Source organism: Sebastes fasciatus, chromosome 15 (genome assembly GCF_043250625.1).
Source record: "Sebastes fasciatus isolate fSebFas1 chromosome 15, fSebFas1.pri, whole genome shotgun sequence".
Classification (NCBI taxonomy): Eukaryota; Metazoa; Chordata; class Actinopteri; order Perciformes; family Sebastidae; genus Sebastes; species Sebastes fasciatus.
The window spans coordinates 22,293,433-22,316,390 of record NC_133809.1 but is presented as its reverse complement, the minus strand read 5'-3'; the positions used below and the strand labels follow the sequence as shown (position 1 = coordinate 22,316,390).

The following is a 22,958-nucleotide window of genomic DNA, read 5'->3' as shown; positions in this document are numbered from 1 at the left end:
TGTTTCTACAGTAGCACAGAACGAGCAAGAGCCTTTTGCATTTTTTTTTACATTACACAGAGACCACTGTAGTTCTCTGACACGCTCGTGAAATTACAGTAACGTGGTACTGACAGCCGCCGTCAGACTTCTGTTGCTCCTAAAAAAATTTGTGTTATTATGGTAAAGATGTTACCTCAGTCTTGGAAAGGGAGGAGTGAGCAGAGGGGTACTCAGTTGGTTGCAATCTGCAACCACCCCATGAGATGTCATCAAAGCCTACACACTGTCCCTTTAAAATCTTGGATGTTAGGTCTTTCAACATTCTTTAAATTTGAGGGGGATCTTACTGCGATCGATAAAGGATATTGGTATAGGCTATGAATAGTAATTGAAAAACATGGAAGCAGTAAATAGAACTGAGGGCCAAAGTGAAGTCACTTATAGTAAACGACAAGACTGTCAAAACACTTTAAGTTTATACAAAAACAAAAGTCAGAGTGCCAATAAGTTTATTTCAATTCAGTAAATATTGTTAAAAAAAAAAAAGCCATGACATAGCTCGGATATTTTCTTTGTACAACATCACACTCATGTTGTAATGAAACGATCTCTGAAAAACCGTTCTGCAAAAACATCCGCAGAGAGAAAAACAAGTAAGGCAAAGAGGAGATGGTTTATCTAGAATTAAAATCCAAGCAGGCAAGAAATTAGCCCATTTTCCCTCAAAATTCAGATGAAATGTATAAAATTTACACAATGAATTCTGAGCAATCAAAACAAATATTTACAATTCCTTTTTTTTTTTTTTTATCAAATTTGTTTCATAACAAATGTCTGAAAAACATGGCAAACGGGATAAAAAACAAAAACAAGGTTTTTGCTTAGTCCTCCACACTAAAGCACTTTTGGAGCTACTGTATCATAACATACATTCACTACCATAGAGATCAATCTACATACTGAAGAGAAAGGTATTCGTTTCATTGCTACTTTCCTCGATTCGTCATAAATATCTTTGTGTCCTTCATTGTGTACGCTATGGAGAAGGAAACAGTGAGAGTGTGTGGTTTCTTTTCTTTTCGTTTAGTCATCCTATCCACAGTGAGACCAGTATAATGTGCCCCTTTTTTGGTCTGCCACGTGTAATCAAAAACTACCGCTACGGTCAGCACGACCAGAGACTTTCCTTCATGCTTCGCAAGAGAAGAAAGAGTCAGCGAGCTTAGCTGTGGTGATTAACAAAAAGGCCGCTCTAGACATCTACATCTGTACGCTACATACGGTTGAATATTTCAGGTTTGATTCGTCCTGAGTTGTTACTTCTGCAGCGGGGGACAGGAAAACACCCTACACTTCTACTGAGCTGAGCTACAATGAGGAAATCAGAGCATGGATACCAGGTGGCTTTACCTGCAGTTACAATTATTTTGATTTATTTTAAGCAGCTCAACATTAAAATAAAAGCACCTCTCACTTGATATGTCAACCCCTCTGGTTAGGATTAGCTTCTACTTTGAGCCAAAAAACACTGAAGCTTCAACACTGTTTACAATGCCTCTCAACAAGCCAAAAGACAGAAAAGAAAACTGCTTCTCGGTGTTCATTTTAAAGCAATCCTACAAAAGAGCTATATCAATATTAAACAGACAACAGAAAAATGAACAACAGCTCGTGACCTTTCCCCCTGCAACGCAGAGAGAAGGTCAGCTCGAAGGTCACTTATCAGGGAGCGTGTTTGACGAGGCTCCCGACATCGATAAGCACTGATGCACGCTTCCGGCTGCTTCTCCGTCGCCTCGCCATCTCGCAACATTCATCGGCAAATGAAAAACAATTAATGATGGAAAGGTGGAACGACGGTGACCTTTTTTGCTAAATCAACTAAAATGAGGTCTTTGTAAAAATCTGGTGGGGGAAAAATAAATGATGGAGAAGGGTTCATGCATTGCTCTAGATGAGGAGAGAAGGAAAAGAAGTCCAGAGTTTTTTCTTTCTCGTGAATGAGCACATCAGTCCAGGTGCTGGGGAGCGGGAGGGGCATGTAGAGAGAGAGAGAGAGAGAGAGAGAGAGAGAGAGAGAGAGAGAGAGAGAGAGAGAGAGAGAGAGAGGTTAGGGGGTGTGGGATGGAGGTCAGGACAGAAGAGCTCATTTGACCAGCCTCTTGGCTACGTCTCCGTAGGCGATCTCGATCTCTTTGTCGCTGGGGCAGGTGTTGGTGAACTCTTCGCGCGTGTAGGCGTTGTTCAGGTACTTCCAGATGGCGGTCATCTCTTTGGGGATGTCGAAGCCTCGGTACTTCTTGGCCACCACCTGGAGGAAGGTATCAGAGGTTAGAAATGTCACCAACTGAGCGACCAGCTCTTTTATAAACTCCAGCAAATAGATGGGTTTAGTCTCTGTGAAGCACTGTGATGCAGTCGTGATGCCAAAATCATCGGTCAAGAAATTAAAGTTATATATTTAGTTGGAGGAATTTAAAAAGTGTGGCACCTTAACCATTAATGGAACAGTTTTTTAGTCATTTTTTTAGTAATTAATAATTAAATTGCTATTAAATTGCCCACAAGGCACCGCTGTTGTAAAGCTGAAACTTTATAACTTTACTTTAACTTCAGATAATGATAAGATAAAATCTCACGTGAAATCATTGGTTTTGTCTAGACTGGATTGACTGAAATGTTCAATAACATTTTATAATAATTTTTAGGTCAACATGTTTTCTCTCTTAATTTTGTCAGCTATTTTTTTAATTTATTAAAAGTAATGACTAAAAGTTGACTAAAATGTAATGACTTGTTATCAACTTAAACTGGACTAAAGCTATGAAGGATAAAATGACAAAAATGTGATTAAAACTAATAAGCATTTTTGTCTAAAGAGTAAGACTAAATCTAAAATAGCTGCCAAAATGAACACCGACTGTTACAGTACAGTCTGTGCTCTCCTACACAGTCCTGAGAGAAAGTTTAATTAGGTAAATTAAGTGAAATTAAGTGCCAACACCTGCGGTGATGTTCCATAGGTGTGTCGTGTTACACCAAAATGTCACAATTAACTCGATGAGTGATGTTTAAATTACTGCCTTGCTCACCTTGACTATATGCAGCTTGGGCAGCAGGTTACAGTCGGCCAGGGTCATTTCATCGCCGTCCAAGAATTTGCGTTCGGAGACCTTGACGTCCTCGATGCTGTTGTGGTCGATCTCGTCGGGCAGCGGTGAGCGAAGATACTCGTCCAGCTTCTGCAGTGTCTTCAGAAGGCCGCGCTCCAGGGCTGCAAGGAGACACAAGGGATATTATAAAAACGGGTTTAATTAGATATTCAGTGTGAGCAAATATTAATTTAACAGTGTTAAATTATCATGGCTTTTCCTGAGGCCTCCTACTGCAGCTGCTACACCCATCCGCAACCACATGGGGGCAGCATTTCATCAGGAGACAAGCCCTTGTGTGGATGCACACAGTGTACATTATAAATGCAGGAAACAGGCACGTAATGGACACCTCCGATCTATGACACTAGCATTGTGCTGCTGTACCCACCACAAGTTTCAATGGATTGCATTTGATTGTACTGGTGTTGTCCTCACCTAATATCCATCTATAGATCATTAACAATTTCTATTGTTTGAAAATATGACATGAATGTTCGATCCTGTAGTTCAACAGTAGACTTGAACTGTTAGCTTTGGAGAGTACTTATCATTGAAACATGACATTGAGCCTCAAACTCTGTTGACACAGCCTCGGCTTTCACATCCAGCTCACCGTGGTTCAATATTTTCCCAGGGTGGAGAGCAGCCAACTAAAACATGATACTAAATCTTGGTATTTTGTGAATACCATAAACATCCTTCAAGTGGAACAATTCCACAAAATTGTTTCACCCAGGATGCAACAGAATCTATGAGACAATAGACTACATTTTTTCACCATAATCTTATCTGTTAAGTTTGTGATAATATGACCCCTCTGTGACAGCGGGGAGCATGAATCAACAGCGGGAGGGATGAGATTGTGAGCGCTAGTCAGCTCGTGATGGCTGTTCTGTGGTTTTCCAGAGAGCTCCACCAGGTGAGACGGGGAGCACGAGGACAAGAGGAACAAAAGCTCTGTGTTCCTGACTGAGGCTGTAAACAACCAATCAGGGCAGGGCTACAAATGTCGCCTAGCAACCAGAGAGCTCTCCCTACACAATGTGAAGGTTTCTGGATCTCTGCTCTTAAGCCAATGCACCGAATCAAGTGTGTGTGTCAAATACAGATAGAGGTAACTTACCCTCATTTCCATCTGGTTTGGAGTTCTTAATGAATGCTGAAAACTTGGCGAAGATGTCCATACCAGTTGTGTTTGACTCGGGGTGTCTTGCACCAAGCTTGATGTACCTGCACACATATACAAGTAAATACACCTATGTATGTATGAGGGGGTTAAAAGATAATTCTGGTATTATTCTGTAATCCTAATTATTTTCTGTATAGCCAAACCCTTGTGTATCCTATTTCTCTGTGCCACTGTTCCTCTACTGTGGTCCAAAAATGACCATGAACATGGGCACTGCCGTTTATTGTGAGCCACAAAATGTGTATTGTTTCGCCACTGAAAATAGTTCTCATCAAAAGCTCTATTTACTTCTGTTTGAGTATTTTTTCTTAAAAGCTACAGTGCAACAGCTGTCCAGTTGTTTAAGGCTGATTATTCAACTTAAAAAAAAAAAAAAAAAGTATATATTTGTGACCCATTTTTGAAGATTTATGTCTCCAGGAGGAACAAATGGGCTTAGTTATTTTGCTGGCAATAAGAAAAATATAGAATATTGCAAACCTCCAGTAAAACATTTGTCTCAGTTTAAATCCATATAAGGCCTCTACTGTTAATTACATGCCAACAGAGCAACAGTGTGCAAAGCCCAGTCTACTCTGATTGGTCAGCTGGCCCACTGTTGTGATTGTTCAACCGAAACCAAACTCTTTGGCCTTCGCTCGAACTAGCTTTGTTTGAGGGCGTGCCAAACTCGCCGCTAGGCAGGTATTATTCAATCACCACGTTACGGAAGAAAAGGCAAGACCTCAAGCGAGGCGTTTCAGGCAGTTCAGGAGCAGTGTTTCTGTGGGGGAGAGTAACTCCCTTTGGCGTGGACTTTGGGATTTGTAACTTTGCAGGCATTTACATGCACAAAAACACTACATAACACACTAATGGAAAGGGAAAAAGCACAAAAGCATAATAGGTCCCCTTTAATTGCGTCAAAGCGTGGCCACAGGGATGAGAAAGCACTCACTTGGGTGGGCTGAGGACATCCTCAAGGAACTCCTCGATCTTGTTGACGTCAGTTTTGACCTCGCCGTTGAAGGTGACGAAGGGCGGGTGTGTGCCCGGGGCCAGGTTCTGGAGGTCTGCGGGTTTCCTGGAAGAGAAGTGGAGCAAATTTAGTTGATAGAAGCAAACGGAACAAAGCCATGCAACCAATTAAAACGTTTTTTTATAATTCATGTGGATCTAACAACAAAATAACTGGTCTGCTGTTCCCTTGTTAAACACATTGAATACAATAACATATTTTAAACTTTATACAGTTCACGCAAGTTCAAGCAATTGAGGGTGAAAACCACATTGTTTAGAGCCATCCAGCCCTCCTCCATCTCCAACTATAGCCGCTCAGCGCAGTAACGGTGATTGTTCATCTATCTCCACGAGTGTGTTTACGTGTCCCTTTCTCTCTGCGGCCTTCAAACCAGCACATTTTGTACCAGATGTCTCTGGCAGGCAGATGACACTGACGCACACATAAACAAAAAAAATTAGCATGTGTTGAATGAGCTGTGTGAAACACAACTGCCTTGTGAAATCCACAGACACCAGATGCTTAAATCCCTCCAGCATAAAAGACATAACATAACACACAGCAGTGTCTGTTAGAGCCTAACAGATTGGTGTTAGCCGGCTGAAAGTGTGAATCCCCTTTGACCTAATGCAACTAGCAACAACATGGATCATATAGAGACTCTTAAATGGTCCCAGGTCTTTGGTATGACAATGATCCCAATAATGGTGGCTGAGTTTTAGGAAAAGCCATCTGAGGGCACAAAAAAAAAAACGGGAAATGACTTCAACTCTCTGGCATGCGGAGGGGAAGTGGCACCCATACCCAAAGATATCAGAGAGGAGTGGGTAACTAAGAAACAAATATTAACATGGTTGCCTTGATAAGACGTAAACTCAGGTGAGGATAAAACATTATGGCCGCAACATGTGACATTCACGTCCTACAACGTGCAGTGTTCCTCTATTTAAATACCACAATAAAAGAGCCATAAATATGGCAAACACATGCCTTCTTTTACAACACATGGGCGCTTTATGTTTACTCAAGGTTACAGACACTATATAGCATGGAAAAAAATGCAAAGCCTGGATCACATGTTCCTCTGGAAAGAAATAAAAAATAAAAACACCAAGTACTGACTGCAGCTGAACAAAGGGTTGTTTCAGTACCGAAGGGTAACAGACACTGCTAAGTAGGCGGACATCCTACGTTGCCTTTTACAGGAAGCTCTGTTTTATGCTACTTGCCCTTTCTGCTAGGGAAAACATATGCAAATATATACCCAAAGCTATGCACTCATATTGGTTGTGCAAGCAATATGTGGAAAAACGATATGACTAGTCAAATGGACAGTGCTTTCCTTCTTTTAGTTGTACAAAAGAGGCCCAGTATTTATCAAGTACATCTCTGTTGTTTTGTCAGCAAGCAAGTGGTCTCCATGTCCCAGAGGAGGAACCAGCTGCCACATGGATGAACCACGTCAGGAATCTTGAATCTCTGAGTCAAACGCACATAACGAAGAAAGACCGTATAAACCATCTGACCATGACTGAAAATAATCTGGCACTTGCCTGTCCTGGTTTAGCACGTGGAAAAACATTTAGGGGAGCATTTAGATGAATCACACACACACACAGAGAAACATAGTGGGTTTTTGGTAAAGAGCTTCTGGTACTGGAATCCACATGGGAAAAGTGCGTTCACTTGCAGTCGGAATTGCAGGGGATTACCGTTTTTTTGATGCTGCTGTGGTGAAAAATAACATGTTGCCCACCAAAATGTAGACAGGAAGTGAGCGGAACTTTGAGAACCTTAAATAGCCTCTCCGGAGTCTGCGTGTTTATTTTCCTCCCGATTTTCTACGGCCTGAGAAAAAGGGTCATGGGAAAACCAAATAAGCAGTGGGGAAGCAGCGAGCGTGTCAGAGGTGGGGCTGGATCAAAGCGTTACGGAGCCGCCAAGGCCTTTGTGGAAACGCCCAGAAAAGCTGTAGGAGACTTTTTATCCTCAGCCAATGTAAGGAGGACAAGCTGCAGAGGAGGAAGATAAGGAAGAAGAGGAAAGAGGAGGAGGATGGGAGTAGGACTCACCTCTTGAGGTCCACCGTGGTGACGTTGAAGACGACTCCTTTAAGCCACAGGATCATGAAGAGCCTCTGGGAGAAGGGGCAGTTCCCGATACTCTCTCCATCACTTCCCGCCTTAAATAAACACACAGATAGCAGAGTAGATTAACTATCAGCAATATGTTGCAGGTACCATTCCTGAAGACTGAGTACACAAAGGATAGCACCAGTTTTTATCTCAAGGAGAACATTAAGCAGGGGAGGAAACATCCCAGATTTAATTATCGTGAGCATAAAACACTAGATAGCAGAGAAAGATCTTAAAAACATCTGTAACACGTTTTGTACTTGAGGCCCAAAACAACAATCTTGATAGAGATCCCATCTCTGTTGCACAACCTTTATGACCCGGGGCATTTTACTGCACTCACCCAGAGAGGGCCCATTTCAGACAATGACTCTTTCACGCACATTACAGGCTGCCCTCGAAAAACACTTTAAGTAGGGAGGGAAAGAGTGGAGCGAGTCGACCCCCTTGTCTTAAATACTTCAGCACACTTCCCCCCCTCCGTTAATGTGCACAACTACTGTCCAAGAGTAAGAGGAAACTTCTGGAGTGATTAATACTGAGGACCGCCTCTTGTTTCCTCTTTTGCTAGACTGCACAAACACAACACTGAGCAGCAGCGCTGGGATTGGCATCAATGGAAGCGGCGCGTGTCCTCCAAATTAATGACAAGCGCTCGTCGGTTAGCACCAGACCGGAAACAGGACAGAAGAGATCAAAACACAACACAAGTTTTTTTTTTTTAAAGCTGGAAGTACTGACAGAACAGTCTGATCACTCCGTGGAGGATGAGAAAATAAACAAGAGCAGTGATTTCTGTCTCACTATCACACACACACACAGCAGTAAGCAGACTATGGGAGGGTGCTGCAAACTGTCAGAGATATCTCCAGTCTTCCCAACAACCATCCATTTCTTTGTCACGCGCTCTCCAATTTCTTTCTCCAACTCTATGAATTATCCCTCACTTCACAGCCATGTATGGAGTGAGGAGAGTGTAGCAGAGGACAATATGGTTTGGACTCACGTTACATCAGAAGGCAGAATAAGCATTGCGTTTAATTAACTGAACTTTGCACAGTATCTTAATGAGATATGCTATGCTGCTGACGGGCGCACAGCAATGTCTGCTCCAGGAAAACCCATTTCATTTTTAGTTAAAAAAACCCCGGAGAAATCATTATGAAACCGAAATCAGATATTGTCCTCATTTGCTCCTTTTCATTCATGGTGTATTGACGGAAAAAATGTAGGCCTGTCAAAATAAACGTTATAATAACAAGTTAATGCAATTGTTTAAATGCCACTAATTTCTTTAACGCATCTTGCGATTTCGGAGGTTGTAGCGGGCTCAGTTTTAAAGCTCGATTGAAGATGCTGGTACCATATGAAACAAAAAAACCTAAGGAATCCATTGGTACCAACCATGTCATACTGTACGCTAAGGAGGCTAAATAACGCTCCAAACTTGTGCTAAATTTTGGCAAAGGAAAAACGGTCATGGCCATTTTCAAAGGGGTCCCTTGATCTCTGACCTCAAGATGTGTGAATGAAAATGGGTTCTATGGGTACCTACGAGTCTCCCCTTTACAGACACGCCCACTTTATGATAATCTCATGCAGTTTGGGGCAAGTCATAGTCAAGTCAGCACACTGACAGCTGTTGTTGCCTGTTGGGCTGGAGTTTGACCTGTTATGATTTGAGCACATTTTTTTATGCTAAATGCAGTACCTGTGAGGGTTTCTGTACAATATTTGTCATTGTTTTGTGTTGTTAATTGATTTCCAATCATAAATATATACATACATTTGAATAAAACAAGCATATTTGCCCACTCCCATATTGATAAGAGTATTAAATACTTCACAAATCTCCTTTAAAAAGGTACATTTTGAACAGATAAATGTGTGATTAATCCCGATTAACTATGGACAATCATGCGATTAATCATGATGAAACATTTTAATTGATTGACAGCCCTAAAAAAAATGTAATCTTCATTTGACTTCTTAAATACACCACCAGACATACCACAACCTTTATCACAGACTTGGTGCAGCGCTACGTGACTGTGCATACGAAGCCTGTTGAGGTATGCCATTGTCCAGGCAAGGCGAGCCAAGAAAGAATACACCTTATTCATCTATTCACAAGGACAAACATGGAGGTCACTCAAGTATCGGCGCTCTGGAATGCACCTCTTCATTCAGCGTATTACTGTCGCTGAAACCTCTGCGAAACGACTGAATCTCTTTTTTGTCTGCCTCTAGTGTCAGTCAGTCAGTCACTCCTCATTCACTTCTGCATCTGTCCTGCATGTGCGACGTGTGACTACATGTGTAATGCAAAAGACATACACAAATCAACTGTGTTTTCACGCAGATTTGCACAAAGCACTGAATAAAAAATAAGATTCAAATCAGTTTTAACCCGCAGAATATTTCTTTAATATCAGGTTCTGCAGCGTCTTCAATAGTGGACTTTGTTCTGGAGTGTTTCAGTCCGTCCAACAGCTCCTTGCTGGTGCGGACAAGCTGGCTGCTGTTGTCCTCCGTGTGACGCCCAGTGGGATGGCTCTGTTTGATCTGCCTGCTGGCTCCCATTTTACTGAGGCTGTCCTCTCTCCCCCTCCCCTCTGAATTCAATATGTGAAAAGCTTGGATTAGATCACTGCCTTTGTTCAGCAAATGAAAGTCCCCGGTTGCACCTTACGCGATTCAATTCTAAAATAAAGCTTCGGCCATGGAGTGTTTGGGGGGTATCGTGGTTCATGGCCATCGCTAGACTAGACTCTGATCCTTAGCGGATCAGAAAAAGACATCAATGGGGATGATTACTCCATTTTTCCCCCACAGCGCTACACCTACAGAGAACCATTCAGTTCTGGATCAAGGGGTGGCAATGCAGCGCAGCAACTGTTCCCATGGCAATCGACAGACACATATGACAAGGAAAGCAGAGCGCACACACAGTGTGAAGGGGGGATTACCAATTCACAGGTGAGCTCCCTTTCTGTAAGGACAGAAACTCAAAACTACAAGACACATTTGTAAATCAAAAGATGTCTACTGTACTTCAACATAATGAGCTGCTTTTAAAGCTCAAGTTCTGTGTCTCAAGTGGGCCAGGAAGAAGGCCACAGCAGCTGAGAAAGACATTTCACAATTTTCTTTTCTCTCTCAGTCTGTCCTCAGAGCCACGGCAGAGCTGCTACCCTCTGGAGTCTGCAGCAGAGCAGACTGCAGCTTTCTGCCAGACACTGACAGAAGGGATCTGCAGCAGACAGCTAGACAGAGATATTGCAGTAAATAGGGAGGAAACTAGGTATCATTAACACGGAGAACAAGTGGTAATAGATGCTCTAAAGCGGCAGTAGGCAGAACATTTTTGGCATCATTGGGCAAAAAATCCATAATAGACTTTCAGTATATTGTAATTCAAGTGTTCTGAGAGATAACTAGACTTCTGCACCTCCTCATTGCTCTGTTTTCAGACTTTAAAAAATCTAATAAAATTTGCCAATTATAGGTCATTTCAGAGAGAGAGCGTTCCTATTGGCTGTTCATTCAACGGAGGCAGCTGTCAATCACTCGCAAACTCCGGTGAAACGGTCAAACTAGGCAGCGCTGATCAAATATGAATCAATATTCTGTTACTGTCATGACTATTTCTCGCCTCAAATGTTTTCAGAAACATTTTGAAGTGTACTGTTTAGCTGCAAAATGAAAAAGTGTGCTCTGGCTGGTGGGCGGTGCTTGGTATTTCCTCAACTGATCTCAACATGGCGGCCAGGTCTCATTTTACAGCTAAACAGTACATTAAAACGTGTTTCTGAAAAACTCTTACGTGAGAGATGGGCATTACAGTAACAGAATATTGATTCATATTTGATCGGGGCTGCCTATTTTGACAGTATGATTGGAGTTTGTGAGTGATTGACAGCTGCTCATAGACGGCAGAATCCAGCTCGGCTCTGATTGGTTGTTTTCCTCCGGTCTGTGAAATCTTGCAGATGCCATCAGGAGCACCGGAGGACACAGAGGCACATGATTGTTTTCAAATGACCTGTCTCATGCACTTCTGTCAGGATATAGTGTTGTATAAAAATACATTTTAATTAGGCATATTTGCTCCAATCTGCCTACTCCAGCTTTAAGTGGGAGGAAGAGAAAAGATAGCAAGCTTCAGAGGCTGTGTGCTGTTTGTTTCTTCCTCCTCCTCCTCCTCCTCGTCTTTCCCCTTATTCTGGGCCCCTCTGTGGAGTCAGAGGGAGGGGGGGAGGTTGCACATTTGGAGAGGAGGGAGAAACTATTCCAGAAATGTCCTGTTACTCCTGCCGAAGAGGGTGCTTTGTTTAGTTTAAGTGATGATGCTGGCGGAGCTGCATTTTGGCTGTGTGTGTGCTGTTGAGGAACGGCTGTACTACATTTCAATATAGGGACTCAAGGCAGGTGGTCTTCAGCAATAATTGAGCTGAATAACATTTCCAAGTAGCACCTTAGATGATGAAAATTAAAACAAGATTTTGAAGCCTATGGCCCTAAAACAAGTATGAAGGTTTTTCTCAACCCCACTAACACTTTCCAGAGTGACGCTATTATAGTGTGACATTCAGAAAAGGGCTTCTGGAGAACCTCCTATACAGCAACAACACAAAGCGCTTTTTGTTTGTAGAGTTTTAGGTACGTCATCACCAGTTAGCAGGGGGGGGGAGGAGGGGAGAAAAAAGAAAAAAACACCCCAATAAAACACACAAGCAAGGCAAGAAATTATTTCGAGCGGGCCCTTATAAGGAAAAAGTTTTTCCAAGAAGTAAAGCAGCGATTCCAAATACAAACGGCATTCACAGGAACATTTAGCAGCAGCGGTGCCCAGTGTGTAGCCTGCTATTTCGTGTAAAAAGTGACTCACATCTTGCAGACGGTTACACCATCTTTCACTGAGATTTCCGAGCTATAACAACGTCTGTGGCACAGAAGCAGCTGACTCCTGCTAACAGACTCTCAAGCTTTATTTAGGCTCAATGGAGGCACCGCGAGTCAACAGATGCTTGTTTATTTAATGCCAAAAACACACACAGCTGCCCAGCGGAGGGTGTGATTCGAGCTCAAGTCGGATGTTATCTAGGAGTCTGTGTCCAGGACAGCGTGGCCTCGCGGCAGAACAATGAGACCTCAAGTCGGCGAGGGGCGTCATTAAAACACTTTTGCTTTTGTTTTATCACTTCCCTTATGACCAACTTGACACATCTCAGGAGTAATGAGGAGGATGCTAGGACTTTACTTGAAGGTATGTGCACTTTTAACAGGAACAAAAGGTGTCCTCTTCACGAGTCCAATCCTATAAAAGTTTATGAGCAGGCATAAAATGTAAGAACCGTTCAACTAGACCTCTATTACTCTCACACTTTCTCAATTCTTTACAGATATTTCTTCTAAGTGTCTTCTATATATTTCTTTAAGACAGAAGTTTCCCTGTTCTAGATGATGTGAGATGACTTTACAGTAGTCAGCGTTCTGGGACAATGGATCCTGTTCAGGCTGCTTGGGCACGCTCCTCGTCCCAGCCTCTGCTCACAGCCTAATTTTAGCAACATGGCTGCGGTGCCCTACCCTCCCCAACACACTTCATGTTCTAAATTGGGTGGGCTGCTCAGCGAGTTCAAGCCACACTTTGACCGAATAAGGAACTGACGATATAACAAGCGCTGCAGCTTTCCTCCTCCTGCTCTGACACACAGCAGGAATGTCCGTTTGAGAGTGGGCAGCCATGGTAACGTCATGGCAACGCCTCTCCCTGTTTGCTGGACGAGTATACAGTCTGGGCTGGGTTTGGGACTGGGACTTGACGGAGCAGTTGAACCCAAAGCTGGATGTACAGTATTAGACAGGGTTACTCAGCCCTAGGTGGTCTTAGGACTTTGCTGAACTCAACCAGACTTGTTACCCCTATACTTTTTAATCATAAGTCCTACTCCAAAGTAGGGTTTGGAATCACCAGAGACCCCACAGTACGATATTATCACGATATGATGTTATTGTGATAAGATACTGTATATTGCGATTTATTACCTTTTTTGAACTGCAAATCATGCAGTTTGTCAAATAAGATACAGTTTTCCCTCTTCATCTCAGGGTTTTCATTCAAATATCTTGAGGTCAGAGGTCAAGGGACCCCTGGCCATAACAGTTTTTCCTCGCAAAGAATTTAGCGTAACTATATTTAGCATTCTTCCCGACAAGCTATACGACATGGTTGGTACCAACTGATTCCTTAGGTTTTCTAGTTTCATATACCAGTATCTTTGCTCTAGACTGACAACACCAGCCACACTACAGCAGCCCTACACCTGGAATGATTTGATGCTTTGCTCAAGGGCGTGTCAGCAGGGTAGATACTTGCCAAGACAGAAGAACCAAGGTCGTCAGCATGAATTACAGACTGTCTAAGCAAAAGGCCACTAACAATACTTTTAGATTCAAGTTGCTGATATATTAACTATTCAATTACTCGTTCTTCAATGCCATCCATACTCTGCTAGTTGCAGCTTCTCAATTGTGAGGATTTGCCATCTTATGTCAGTGACTCCCAACCTGGAGGTCAAGAACCATTTCAGTAGGTTACACAGAATAAATCTGAGGTGTTCATGAGATGCTTACTGGAATACAAAAGAAGACAATATTCTGCTGAATTCTTGTTCCAACCTGCCTTTTTTTGTGAAATATAGTAGTTTTACTTCTTTGGGCCTCAGAAATGGACTCAAATAAGACAATCTGAGAACTTTAGAGGCCAAAACGTGTAATTAATAGACTGACAACTTTTGTTTCTTGACATCTTTACTTTGAGTTATGTTTTTCTGCAATACCCTAATATCACAAAATAAGCCAAATTTCTCAAACATTAATTGTCCAAACACAAGCAGCCTTTCAAGAACATTTCCCCAAACAAAATAAAAGTTATCAGTAAAGTAGAGTACAAATTCAACCAAGCATCTTATGCCACCTTTTGGTACTCAACAGTTTACAATACTCAGTCCTATGGGCAGATTTTGACCATCCCAAAAAGGTATTGAAGTTTGTCCCCATGTCTGAATGACTGGGGCTGGCCTGGGTGAGTCCTCCTGAGACTATGTGCTCAGAGAGATGAATGTACGGAGGAGTCAGATCCTGCTGGAATAGGGAAACGCCATCACATCCTTGGTGTGGCTCTGACTCAGGCTGACATCATTCAGTGGAAACCTCGAGACTTCCAGTCAGACACAGGCCTACTGTGCTGGAGCACAGGAGCGCTGTTTAAGAACCACCGCTCTCTGTGGAAAGTTGGAGAAGTCTAAAAGAGGCTTACTGCATTATCGTGCTAGGGCAATGATGTAAGCCGAGTCAATGATGTTATAACTATTACCTCAGTGTAGAAGAGATAAGACAAATAGCCAGTTCAGGTTTCTAGAAGCACAGGACGGGCGTTTGGTGATGAGTAACACAGATCCAATATGATGGAAAAAACAAACAGACAAGCCACGTAGGAGATCAGCGTGAACCTACAATCACCTCTCGCTCTGACTGTTGTTTCAAGTGTCTAACACAAACACCGGGCTGCATACGGAGGTTGGCTCCAACTCTCCACTCACTTACACACTCAGAAACCCCAGTCTGATGACTAAGGCAGACTCATGTATTCACACCCGCATACACAAAACTCACACTTTTAATCTTCATTCTCCCCATTTCTCCTCACATTATTATAGGAAGTAACATGGAAAACTAGCCTCCACGTGTCAATCAAAAAATTAATCCTGCAACAATTCCTCCAGGACACATGTCTCGTCTAGACAGCTGTGAACCACCCTTTGGCACCGACACAATGCCAGCAGGCTGTTACCGCACACATGCCAGATATGCATGGCAGCAAAAGCCTGCACTGTGGTGGCCACACAAACACTGGTGGCCTCATCAGTAATTCTGAGCAGACAGTGAGTCTCTCTCTCTCTGGCCACTCGCCGGTTGTGTCCACTCGGACCTGCAATTGAGTTTCCTTTCAACTCAGTCCGGGACACGATGTCGGGCTTTTCATATCATAAACATCAAACATGCAAAACAATTGAGGAATAGCTCACGCACAAGCCTTTTTGGTTTGCATGAGTCCATTTATATATCATATTACCACATGGAATTGGGATTTCTGGTGTAGTTGAAATTTTAAACAATCAATTTTAGTCCTTAGTGGGCAGTCGTGATTGGGATGTTAACATTAACAAGGGAAGTGCTGCATTAAGGCCTTTACAAACCAGGGGCGTGACGAATAAACAACTAAAAAATGAGAACTACTCGCCTGTCAATAATTCGCATCAAAACGTATTATACAGGCAGAAAATTTGCAATAGTTGCAACACTTTTTCAATAAAAGGTTGGAATAGATTTGCTCAGGCAAAGGTCAAAACCGGGATCCTAACTACTGTGAGCTATTTTAGTTTCCTTTTAGCAAAATGCTCTGAGTGAATTTGCCTCTGGTAAACAGTTACGCAGTGTATATGTCTAGGGCTTTTATTGTGAACGGTAAGAACGAAAGGAGTGGATCTGGTATGCGCTGCCTTTGTCGAGGTTGAAAGGAGTAATTAAATAAGTTTGCCATCTTGGTTCGGACTACGGAGCCTCGGCGTTGTCCGTTCCGCACAAAGTGATTGGTTGATGTCTACATTTGTGATCCGAAAGCTCCGAAAAATCAACCTCGTTCTGGAAAAAAATCGTCACTTTTTCTCTGCGTAATATTCACGTTGTGTGAAAGTATTCATGACAAAAACAACAGTTCAAAAAAATATATTGACGCGCGAATTAATCGCCCCCCAGTGTGTAAAGGCCTTTAGTCTTTTTCTGCCAGGGTCTCAAATACAAAGAAAGCCTGGATGGATATTTCGGAGGGACTCTCCACTGGGCAACTTGAAGGAATGCCGTCCCCCCTGTCATCCTATCCGCCACGTTCAGGACCTACACTTTAGGTTACATACACTTCAGTAGGCTCTGCTATGAAGAACGCAGCATGTGAAACACAAGCAGACTGGATCATGTTGAGACTGATTGAGTTACATGTGTTACACGAGCAGAGCAGATTCTCCCACCATTTAAGGGGTCACACACCTCTTCTGACAGTGAGAGGATGATGTAACAGAGAGGTACAGTCAGTCAGGGGCTCGTTTTTCCTTTGAATCCTGATCTGGTAGGTTATAATAATTGCAGCGGTAACCTGTACAGCCCTATTAGTCAACAAGTAAAGCACACCAACCCATGACTCTCTGTTGGGATCAAATCTTCAGAGTCTCGGATCCATGTTGTTCTAGGGTGGTCTCACTTCCTGTCCTTGAGCTCATAGGAGAAATGCCTCATTAGCCATTGACTTCCTGGTTGGGCAGCACAAATGAAACAAGCTCTTCCTCCTCCAGGGCGAACTGAGCTTTCCCTCAGGATATTTTGGCACAACATGATTTTATACAGCACATTTTTTAATCAGACACAACCGGGAACAACCCAGCCTATACCGACAAGAACATGGAGTGGACTTGCCGCCCCATAAAGATGCAAAGATTGATCTGAAAGCTCCTCTTCAAATTGGTGTAAATAGTAACACACAGCCAGATCGATTGGGCCAGTGTTCGGAGTCAGTCAACCAGACAGCTACAATGAAGAAGCATTGGTCCAGGTGCTGCAAAAGCAAAATTCACAGTGCAGAAAAAACAACAGCACAGCACTCTACAACAGTAACAAGCCATTAATCTTTGTCCCCTAACTCGTGATGCTGACTGCAGCATTGTTGCTTATATGCTTGGGAAAAATAAACTGCTCTATTGATTTTCCTATGCAAAAAAAGCAGTACTCAATTGCCTCCAATACCACCAGAGCACCGTAACTAGCAAGAAAAGGGTCATTGTGTTTCCATAAAACAGGAACATCACAAGGCATAAGTCGGATTGTCACATGTTGCAACTGATAGCACAGCTCTTCCCAAGGCCTTTAGAATAAACCTACAAGAACAGAATCTACTGTCGACTAAGGAGTTCAGGTTGTGACACATGAACCGGAACATATTTTCTCATTTCGAATGAAGAGAGACTTAAATCTGAGTGGGCATTGTGATGCATGCTGAGCATCTACAGAAGTGCTGCTTTGTAGGGACCTTGCGCCGGCATGTCGCAGGCCTTCCGTCTCCACGGTTCCCATGGAATTGTCCTGAAGGACGTACACACAAACACAGACGGGCTCTTATGCCATCCAGACTTAAAAAGCACTTCTCCAACATGTTTACTGGCTCGGTTGTTGTTACTGCTGGCAAGAAGCGTAGAAGTCTGGAGGCAGCAGAAGGTTTTGTAACCGGCAGTGTGATCTTGGCATACTTGGCAGGCAAGAGACGCATACACAAGCAGAGCCTGTCTGTTTCTCTGGACTCATCTATATGCTGTTCACCGTCGTACAGTCAGGTCATATGCTGGTGGAGAAGGACTCCAAAACTGTGATAAACTGAATGAAAACATAACCAAACTTGTTATGATTTAATGATGATTTGCGCCCAAAGACCATATTTAGTATGATAAGGAAAAATACCACAACATTTGTTCTGATTGGTCAAAAGTCTTGAAATTTGGTGCGGATGTACTTTGGGGGCCAGTATCTAATAGTACAACTTTGACGTTTTTAGATCACATGAAAAATTACTTTTATTAATAGTCAAAGTCTGGATTTTTGAAAAACTGCACATCTGCATATCTTTGATATTCAACTTGCATGTGTTCATAGATAACCAAAAATACTTGATTGCGCTCCTTGTAGTTCCTGAGATACAGGCATTTTCTTATCATACTATTGCTGCGTTCCATTTGAACTGGAAAGTCGGAATTTCCGTGTTCCCATTCGGAAGTTTCAACTGGAATGCCCTCTGAAGAAAGTCGGACGAAACACACCAACCCCGGCTTCAAAATCCAAGAATTAGCTGTTGTAACATACTCTTTATAGCACTTATATGTTATTTGTGTCTCATTAAATCAGTCGTACACACAGTACTGTGTAACTTCTATCTGTGGACATGTTGCTACAGTGTTTTTTATGCACAAAATACCGGAGTAATGCATTGTTATCAACTGACTATTGGAATAGGGCTTAAAAAGGTTTTTAAATTGCATTTTGTATAATAATGTATAAAAAATGTTTAACCTGGCTGGAGCAAACCCAACAAACCCCATCAAGATTTCCAACTTGTTGTACTAGAATGCGGTAAACTCGGTGTGGCGTCATTCCCAGCTCCGATTTCCAAGGTAAATGGAAGTCTTTAGGCACATGGGACTACTTTTTTTCCTCAAATATAATAGAGTCTGTTGCAAAAACAGTAGTCCCATGTAGGTTAGGGTTAGACTGGATATAGTATGATAAGAAAAACTCACTTTCAGCCCAACGGTTTGTACGATTTTGAAAATGTCTTCACATTTGTGCTGAAGGCAAACCCAGAGAACACTTCCAAAAAGGAAATTAAAAGTTTCAGTTGCAGGCACAAATGGGTTGGTCCCCATCCTGTAGGAGTAACACGAGACAACCACCTAAGTGATGTCAGAGCAGCTTTCAAGAAAGTCCCTGATTCAATCAGGTAGTGCTGTAATCAATAGAGACGGCAGGATGGACCTCGGCTTAGAAGAGGAAAGATTTCAAATACTACATAACTATATGCAGCTGTGCCCTTTCATCCCTTTCGGCTTCATGTCAGAATACACTTCCCAACTATCACAGCACATAAATACATCAGATCTCTGGTTTCATATTAATACCACTTCAGCCATGTGATGCGTGGAAGACAACGTGCCAAGTGAAACAGTCATGGCTGGATGCTGGCGAGTCACCCTCCACAGCACACCAGCTACACCACTTGTGTGTGCAAAACAATATCTAATCTGCCGCACTGTGATGAGTTCAAGGGTCGATTCCTCCCTATTACAGAGTCATTATATCATGCTCATTTGCAACCGAGAGCAATATAAACTGACAATGACAAACTTCACATCCACGCCCTCAGAGATGAGCACAATGTTAAGTGTTGCCATAGCAATGTGACAACTGTAGCTATAAACACTACAGGTAGAAAAGCTGCAAGATCATCTAAACTGGGACAGACAGCTCCTTTTAATGGGTAAACAGTGTTTACAGACACAGTGGCCAACTCATGCTCTGGAAGCGTAATTAGTCTGCTTTGATATGTGGCGGCGCCCTGACAGATCTGACACTGCTGTGTGTGTGGAGAGCACACACAGTTTTGTTATCAGCTGTTTCCCAGAGGCCCAGCTCACAGCAGTGTGCCTATGGCAACCTGCATGCCTGCCATTGTCTCCCATGACTGTGTTTAACGCAGCACAGTAAGAACAACGGCCTCAATAATAGATGTGGACGTGTCAGACGCTGGCACGTTAACACAGCGGCGCGCAAGGGTCGATAGAGACGAAAGGCTATCTCACACACAAACACATCGAGGAATGGAAGAAAGTTCTGTGCACAAACGGGGCTGCACAGTCCAAGGAGAGGGAGGGACTGAGAGGGAAGAGTTGGCCACAATGTGTAAACCTTCCAGGCCTGGAGATGATGTAACCTCTCCTGTAAGCTGTGAGAGGTAGTTAAGAGAAATGGTGCGGGCCAGTGTGTTTCCATTTGTTCTGCCGCTCAGCCTCATCAATGCTTCACAACAAAGGCTTCTCTTTAAGGAGTCAAACAGGAACAATACAAGTAGGACAGAGGTGTTTTTGTATTTCTACTGAATCTGAAAAACTGCTACTCTCTGCAACTAAAGAGTAAAACTTGTACAGGCCTCAGCTAACAGTATCCCAGCTCCAGACAGTGGGCAGGTACACGTGGTTACAAATGCACGATTTGATTATATTTAAATAAAAGTAGATTTGCAGATAATCCTCTTTTTTATTATGCTTACCACAAGGGCTGCAAGCATCCACCATCACCATTACTATTAAAGCAGCAGTGGGTAGAAATGGAGCAAATGATTACAAAAAGTTATTTTTCAATAAACGGTCACTATATCCTGACAGTAGTGCATGAAACATGTAATCTGAAAATGTGCCTCTGTGTCCTCCGGTGCTCCTAATGGCATCTGCAAGGTTTCACAGACTGGAGGAAAACAACCAATCAGAGCCGAGCTGGAGCCTTGCCGTCTCTGAGCAGCTGCCAATCACTCGCGAACTCCGATCCAACGGTCAAACTAGGCAGCGCTGATCAAATATGAATCAATATTCTGTTACTGTAATGAATATTTCTCGCATAAAATGTTTTCAGGAACATCTTGTAGTGTACTGTTTAGCTTTAAAATGAGAATGTTTGTGACCCGGCAGCCATGTTGAGATCAGTTGAGGAAATACCAAGCACCGCCCTCTAGCCGGAGCACACTTTCTCATTTTACAACTAAACAGTACACTACCAGATGTTTCTGAAAACATTTGAGGAGAGAAATAGACATTACAGTAACAGAATATTGATTCATATTTGATCAGTGCTGCCTAGTTTGACCGGAGTTTGCGAGTGATTGACAGCTGCCTCTGTTGAATGAACAGCCAATAGGAACGCTCTCTCTCTGAAAAGACCTGTGATTGGCCAAAGTCTCCCATCACGGGAGATTTTTTTAAGCCTGAAAACAGAGCCATGAGGAGGTGCAGAAATCTAGTTTTCTCTGAGAACACTTGTATTAAATGCGCTGAAAGGTAATTATGGATTTTTTGTCTAATGATGCCAAAAATATTCTGCCTTACTGAAGCTTTAAGTGTTCACTCTTCTGGTCAGTGACACCCCACTCACACATCCTCTCCCAGTCAGGACCCCATAACTCCCTCCCACTGCGTCTCCCCCCTATCCCAGCCCCAACGCTCCCCCTTTTTCTTTCCTCTGCCATTTTCCCGCCCTGCAAAAGCAGCAGGCTGAATAAAAGGAAAACAGTATTCACCACCATCACTGCTGCTGAGGCAATCTGATAACAAGGCTTACAGTCTTGGGGCTAGGCAGTACTGATATCATAAAAAAAAAATCATAAAGTCCATCAAGCTTCCCTAATGCATCATCATATGTAAATAGTAACAGTTATATGACATTAAATAACAACAAGAATGACACCATTAATGACACACGCCTGCCTGCAACATACAGATGCAATAGCCCACTGTTTTCTTTCATCCCCTTATAGCCATAATCAGTGAAGTAAACTTGGAAAACTGTGCATCTCTCTCACAGGAATCTTTGATGGCAGACTGAGTGATGACAAGGTGACCAAACAACACACCAAACTTAAACAGTCAAATGTCAGGTTTGAGTGTATGTACCCCATCACCAGTATATCCATGGATGGCTGCATAGAAATAATGTATGTAACATATATATCCATCACTCTGCTTTGAAGCTTTAATCATAACCAGCATTAAAATGCAACTGCAGCAGGCCAGCACATGTTACAGTGTACAGTCAAATGGCAGGTTTGAGTGTACCCCACCAGTATAATATCCATGGATGGATGCATAGAAATAATGTATGCAACATATATATCCATCACTCTGGGAAGCTTTAATCATAACTAGCATGAAAATGCAGCAAGCCAGCACATGTTACAGTGTAGAAAAAGGCTGTTATGGTCCACTACTACTACTGGGCTGCTTTTGTTAACGAATTAGCGGCCAGTCTTCAGCATGGAGGAGGAAAAGCTGCATCCGCCCTGCTGCAGCCTGTGTGACACTGCAGGCTCCACATGGCCACAGTGGAAAAACAGCGTTATAGATATAAAAAACCTTAAACAAATTAAACTTAAAGCGACACAAGTTCTTCTTTTTGTCTATCAAATGTATAGAAAAAAAAAACAGTGAGTGAAACAACAACATATATAGCTATCTTAAACGGTTTTAGCTCAACAAAATGACAAAGCACTGATGTGGGTTTTTTATCCAAGTTGCTCCAACTTGTGCTTCTCGGTCTTACCTTCACAAACAGCTCGATAACGGGCTCGTTATCCGCCTTTACTCCGTTCTGCGGTACCGACAGCGACATGGTGGCTGCTACTTTCTGAAGTTTGGGCTAACAAAGATGAGTTTTTTCTTCTTCTTGCTACCACGCCCGACTTAGCTCGGACCTCTTCTTCTCCACCTCCGCACTGAAGAAGCCCAGTAGGCGCGTTTTCTCCCCCAGTAGGAGGACCTGGTCAGCGGACAATGAGGGCAGCGGTGTCTGCTAGACTAGATACGGTTGTTTCAACTTGAACCAAAGCTACAAGCTACAGACACATCGTTGGTTGAACACCGTGAGTCTCTTTCTTTCTTTCTGCTGGTGGAGTAGTGGTGGTGGTGATGAGGACGGTGGGAATAAGCAACGGGAATATTTAAAGCCGTGATGTCATCTGAGAGGCGCACACACACACACAAATGTGGGAGGTGTCTGAGGCTCTGAGGAGGGCAGTCTGCTGCTGGGAGGAGGATGAGGAGGAGGATGCATCAGAGCTGTCTTCACACACA

The 22,958-nt window shown here is 42.9% G+C and overlaps 1 protein-coding gene across 1 annotated transcript; it reads right to left on the bottom strand.

Moving 5' to 3' along the window:
* Nucleotides 1-474: 474 nt before the first annotated feature.
* clic4 (chloride intracellular channel 4) lies at nucleotides 475-22,852 on the bottom strand. Its single transcript, XM_074661131.1, has 6 exons — nucleotides 22,429-22,852; nucleotides 7,399-7,508; nucleotides 5,264-5,389; nucleotides 4,261-4,367; nucleotides 3,075-3,256; nucleotides 475-2,293 (listed from the first exon to the last, which is right to left on the bottom strand). The coding sequence occupies exons 1-6, from the start codon at nucleotides 22,495-22,497 to the stop codon at nucleotides 2,129-2,131; spliced, it is 759 nt and encodes a 252-aa protein (XP_074517232.1). The 5' UTR covers nucleotides 22,498-22,852; the 3' UTR covers nucleotides 475-2,128.
* Nucleotides 22,853-22,958: the final 106 nt, after the last annotated feature.